The following is a 4,901-nucleotide window of genomic DNA, read 5'->3' as shown; positions in this document are numbered from 1 at the left end:
TGTCATATCACACCTGGAATAGACACTTCAAATGTATTTCAAATACCTGGGAGGCATGTCTTTAAATACATATTCCTGGACTTCATTTTGACCTAATGAATCAATTTCTACTGTAATATCACAATCTTTATTTAGCACAAAAATGTCCTCCAGGCAATTCTGATGTATAATCTGCTTAGGTAACCAAAAGCAATAGTAGCAGCTTCCTGGCTAACATATCTGACTCTAGTTTCCCATCCCCATAGCATATTTCCTACACTAACAAATAATTAATCTAAAAATGTCTTACAATGGTACTCCCTGTCTTAAATGTATTCAGTGCATGCCTATTGAGTGAGGGATAAAATTTAAGACCCTTCACCTGGTTTTTAATTCATTTTATAATCCAAGCTGTTCAAAAATATTTTCCATGACTCCATATCCATGTCTCATAAGCATAGAATTTCCTTCCCACATGCATCAGTATACCTATATATTTAGCATATACTTAGAATACTTAGAATGTCTTTTGCTTTTTTTCTACATTTGTTATTTCCTAGGCTTATTTGAATTAAGATTATTGCAATCATTTTCATTTCTTCAATCTCCCAAAAATAGTTTTCACCAATAATAGTAGTGCTAGATAAAATTAAAAAGTTATTTTGATAAGAGGATGATTCATTTGAATTCCTCAACCACATTTTGCATTGTATATACCATAAGTGAATGTTCTTCTTGCATGTATTTCATCTTGTTTCAGGAGAAATCCAGTGAGGACATGGGAAAAGAAAATACAACATTGATGAAAGAGTTTGTTCTCACAGGACTTGCAGTTCAACCAGAGTGGCAAATCCCCCTATTTCTGGTGTTCTTTATGGTATATCTCATCACCATGATGGGGAACCTAGGACTGATTGCTCTCATCTGGAATGATGCTCACCTTCGCACCCCCATGTACTTATTTCTTGGGTGTTTAGCCTTTGTTGATGCCTGGCTGTCATCCACAGTGACCCCCAAGATGCTTGTCAGTTTCTGGGCCAAGAGTAAAATGATAACTCTATCTGCATGCATGATTCAATTTTTTTCCTTTGTTTTCAGTGGAACCACAGAATGTTTTCTACTGGCAACAATGGCATATGATCGATACGTAGCCATATGCAAACCTTTACTCTATCCTGTGATTATGACCAATAGACTATGCATCCAGCTGTCAGTCTGTTCATTTGTAGGTGGCCTCATTCATGCCTCAATTCATGAAGGCTTTTTATTCAGATTAACATTCTGTAAGTCCAACATTGTACATCATTTCTACTGTGACATCATACCATTGCTTAAAATTTCCTGTACTGACACTTCTATCAATTTTCTGATGGCTTTTATTTTCTCTGGTTCAATTCAGATAGTCACCATTATGACAGTTCTTTTCTCTTATACATCTATTCTCTTTTCAGTCTTAAGAAATAATTCTTTAAAAGGCATAATGAAGGCTTTCTCCACCTGTGGAGCTCATCTCTTATCTGTCTCTCTATACTATGGCCCTCTTCTCTTCATGTATGTGCACCCCAGATCTTCTCAGGCAGATGATCAAGATATGGTGGATTCTCTCTTTTATACAGTCATAATTCCTTTTTTAAATCCAATTATCTACAGCCTGAGAAATAAGAAAGTCATGGATTCACTGGCTAAGAGGTTAAAAAGGAAATGCTAATGTGAAGTTCTCAGCTAATATGTTTCCTTTTTATTAAAACAGTCATAAATTTGTGCAATTAGATGTGGTCATGATTTGGTTAGTGTGTACAGTTTTCTGTAATTGTAGTTACACTTTCATATTTTAAAATCTTGTTAATGTGGTTATGCTCATTTTTCCAGAGAACTCTTCTTATATTCTGTGGGATAGCATTACTCTGATAGCAAAGCCAAGTAGAAAGACATCTAAATTAAAGGAAACTACAGATCAATTAACTTTATGAATATAGATGTAAAAACTGTCAACTTAATACTGGAGACCAGAATCCAGCAGCATAATAGATTATATTTTGCTCCAATGTTTTAATAACTTGAACCGTTAGTCCCTAATAAGTTCTTGTACTATCTATGTATTTTACTCAAAACATATAATAAAATTTAATCATGTCAAGCTTGTCATTTAAAGAAGAAGTCAAGTATTAATATTTAAAATGTTTACATGTTCTTCAACATGGCTTTCTATGTATTAAGTATCGAGGTAGAGTCATTCCTCTGAAAGGACTTGAGTAGGATGACTTTGATCTCTTAAAACACCATATACCTTAAAGATTCATATCACATTTAACTCTATAGGGCTGGCAGGGTTTTGTTTGGGTGAGTGTAAATAAGGCCCACCAATTTTGCTAGACATTCAAGACCTTTCATTCTAATCTATTACAAAATATTTAATGCCATTTCTTGTAGGTATTACATCATATATCACAAAGAGAAGTAAGCAGAAATGGGAATCGATTGAGAAAAAAATGTTAAATGAGTTAAGACAGTGAAGACAGGACCAAACTTTAAGAAGCTGCTCTCAGATCAGTGTGTTTAAGAAAAATGTGAGGAGGTCAATTGCCTCCCACCATAAACATACATTCTGAGGCCCTTTCCAGTTGTGTTTGTGCATTGTTGGATGATCTGAAAAGCTCCCATAATTCAGAAGGTTAATAGATTAGATAGAATAATTAGAATTAAGTTGGGGTTGGGTAGACCATAAAAAAGACATAGCGCAATAGCAATTTTCCCACAATTAGAAATGTTAATAAGATATACAAATCTAAATGACATTTAAATATTGTTGGAATGTGTGATTGAACATCGGGGGGTTTGGTTGCATATTACCAAAATTCAAGTAATATTAAGATGATATGATGACCCAATGCTCAGTGGATGAAGACATGAAAATGGATGTCTTATACCTGAAAAATCCTTGAAAGTTAGTTTTCCCCATACCCTAATTTGTTAGTATAATAAGTGACTCATCTTCAGGTCCACACCCTTCTTTTGCATTCTGAGCACTAACATCCCACACACATTCCTACTGATCCCACTGAAGTCTCAACTGTCAAAACTACCCATCTCTGTGTTTTGCAAAACTCTAGTTCCTTGACAATTAAATCTAGCTGATGCTATCTTACTTCCCAAAGATTGCTGTCAGAATATTCTTTCTAAAGATAACTCAGATTAATTCATGCTCCTCTCCATTAACATTTTGTAATAGTCTTATTCACATGCCATACAATCCATCTAAAGTCTACAATCATTGATTCTCAGTGTAATCACAGATTTGTGCATTCATCATCACAATCAATTTGAGAACACACTCATTGCTCTAAAAAAAAAAAAAACCATGCCCTTTTTACCCGCAGCTATTAGTGACTCAGCATTGGTGTAGTACCTTTGCTACAACTGATGAAAGAATATTACAATATTATTGTTAACTATAATTCACAGTTTGTATTAGTTGTATTTTTCTTACCCTATGATTAACACCTCATAATAGCAATGTCTATTTATTTTAGCTCATGTAAGAAGATTCTTTTATTGTACAATTAGCCACATTCATCACCCACAACAGGGTTCACTGTGTTATACAGTCCTGTGTTTCAACATCTAGCTTTTCTTCTCATGACATACATGAACCTAAACTTCTCCTTTGAACCATAATCATATCCATAATTCAGTGTTATTAATTACACTTACACTACTGTGTTACTATCACTTCTCTTCTATCCATTTCCAAACCCTTGTAATCAATCTCATTAAAAATCTGTACAGATTAAGTATCAGCTCTCAATTCTCTACCCTCACATTATCTCCTGGTAACCTATACCCTAGATTTTATCTCTTGGAGTTTGCGCATTATAATTAGTTCATATAAATAAGACTATGCAATATTTGTCCTTTTGTGTCTGGCTTATTTCACTCAAAAATAATATCCTCAAGGTTTACTCATGTTGTTGCCTGTCTCAGGACTTCATTCCATTTTTTTTTACAGCTGAATAATATTCCATCATATGTATATACCACATTTGTTTATCCATTCATCAGTTGATTGATGTTTGAGTGGTTTACATATTTTGCTGCTTGTGATAATGCTGCATTGAAGTGCACGTCTGTTTGTGTTCCTCCTTTCAGTTCTTCCAAATATTTACCTAGTAGCAAGATTGCCAGATCATATGGCAATTCTATATTTATCCTCCTGAGGAATGGCCAAACTGTCCTCCACAGCAACCGCACCATTCTACATTACCACCAGCAGTGAATAAGTGTCCCTATTTATCAGCTTTCTCTTCAACACTTGTGGTTTTGTTTTTTTGATAGCACCCATTCTAATAGGTGTGAAATGATATCTCCTTGTGGTTTTGTTTTGTATTTTGCTAATAAATAGTGATGTTGAACATCTTTTCATGTGCCTTTTAGCCATTTGTATTTCCTCTTTAGAAAAGTATCTACAAGTCTTTTGCCTATTTTAATTAGGTTGTTTGCCTTTTAATGTTGAGTTACAGGATTTATTTATATATTCTTAATATTAATTCCTTTTCATATATGTGGCTTCCAGATTTTTTTCCCATTGAGTAGGCTGCTGTTTTACTTTCCTGATGAAGTCCTTTGATGTGCAAAAGTATTTAATTTTGAGGAAGTCCAATTATCTATTTCTTCTTTCATTGCTTTCAATTTGGGTGTAAGGTCTAGGAAACCACCTCCTACCACAAGATCTTTAAGATATTTCCCTACATTTTCTCCTAAGAAGTTTTATTGTCATATTTCTTATGTTAGGTGTTTGATACATTTTGATTTAGCTTTTGTATAAGGTGTGAGATGGAGGCCCTCTTTCATTCTTTTGGCTATTGGTATCCAGTTCTCCAAACACCATTAGTTGAAGAGGTTGCTCTGTCCCAGTTGAGTGGACT

General features: G+C 34.3%; 1 protein-coding gene across 1 annotated transcript; it reads left to right on the top strand.

The window, feature by feature from the left end:
• Positions 1 to 757: 757 nt before the first annotated feature.
• Positions 758 to 1,687, top strand: LOC143647913 (olfactory receptor 5H8-like). The gene has a single exon (XM_077117597.1). The coding sequence runs from the start codon at positions 758 to 760 to the stop codon at positions 1,685 to 1,687; it is 930 nt and encodes a 309-aa protein (XP_076973712.1).
• Positions 1,688 to 4,901: the final 3,214 nt, after the last annotated feature.

This window comes from Tamandua tetradactyla, chromosome 10 (assembly GCF_023851605.1).
Source record: "Tamandua tetradactyla isolate mTamTet1 chromosome 10, mTamTet1.pri, whole genome shotgun sequence".
NCBI lineage: Eukaryota > Metazoa > Chordata > Mammalia > Pilosa > Myrmecophagidae > Tamandua > Tamandua tetradactyla.
Note: the sequence above shows the minus strand (reverse complement) of the source record. Positions and strands in the feature narration are given on the sequence as shown.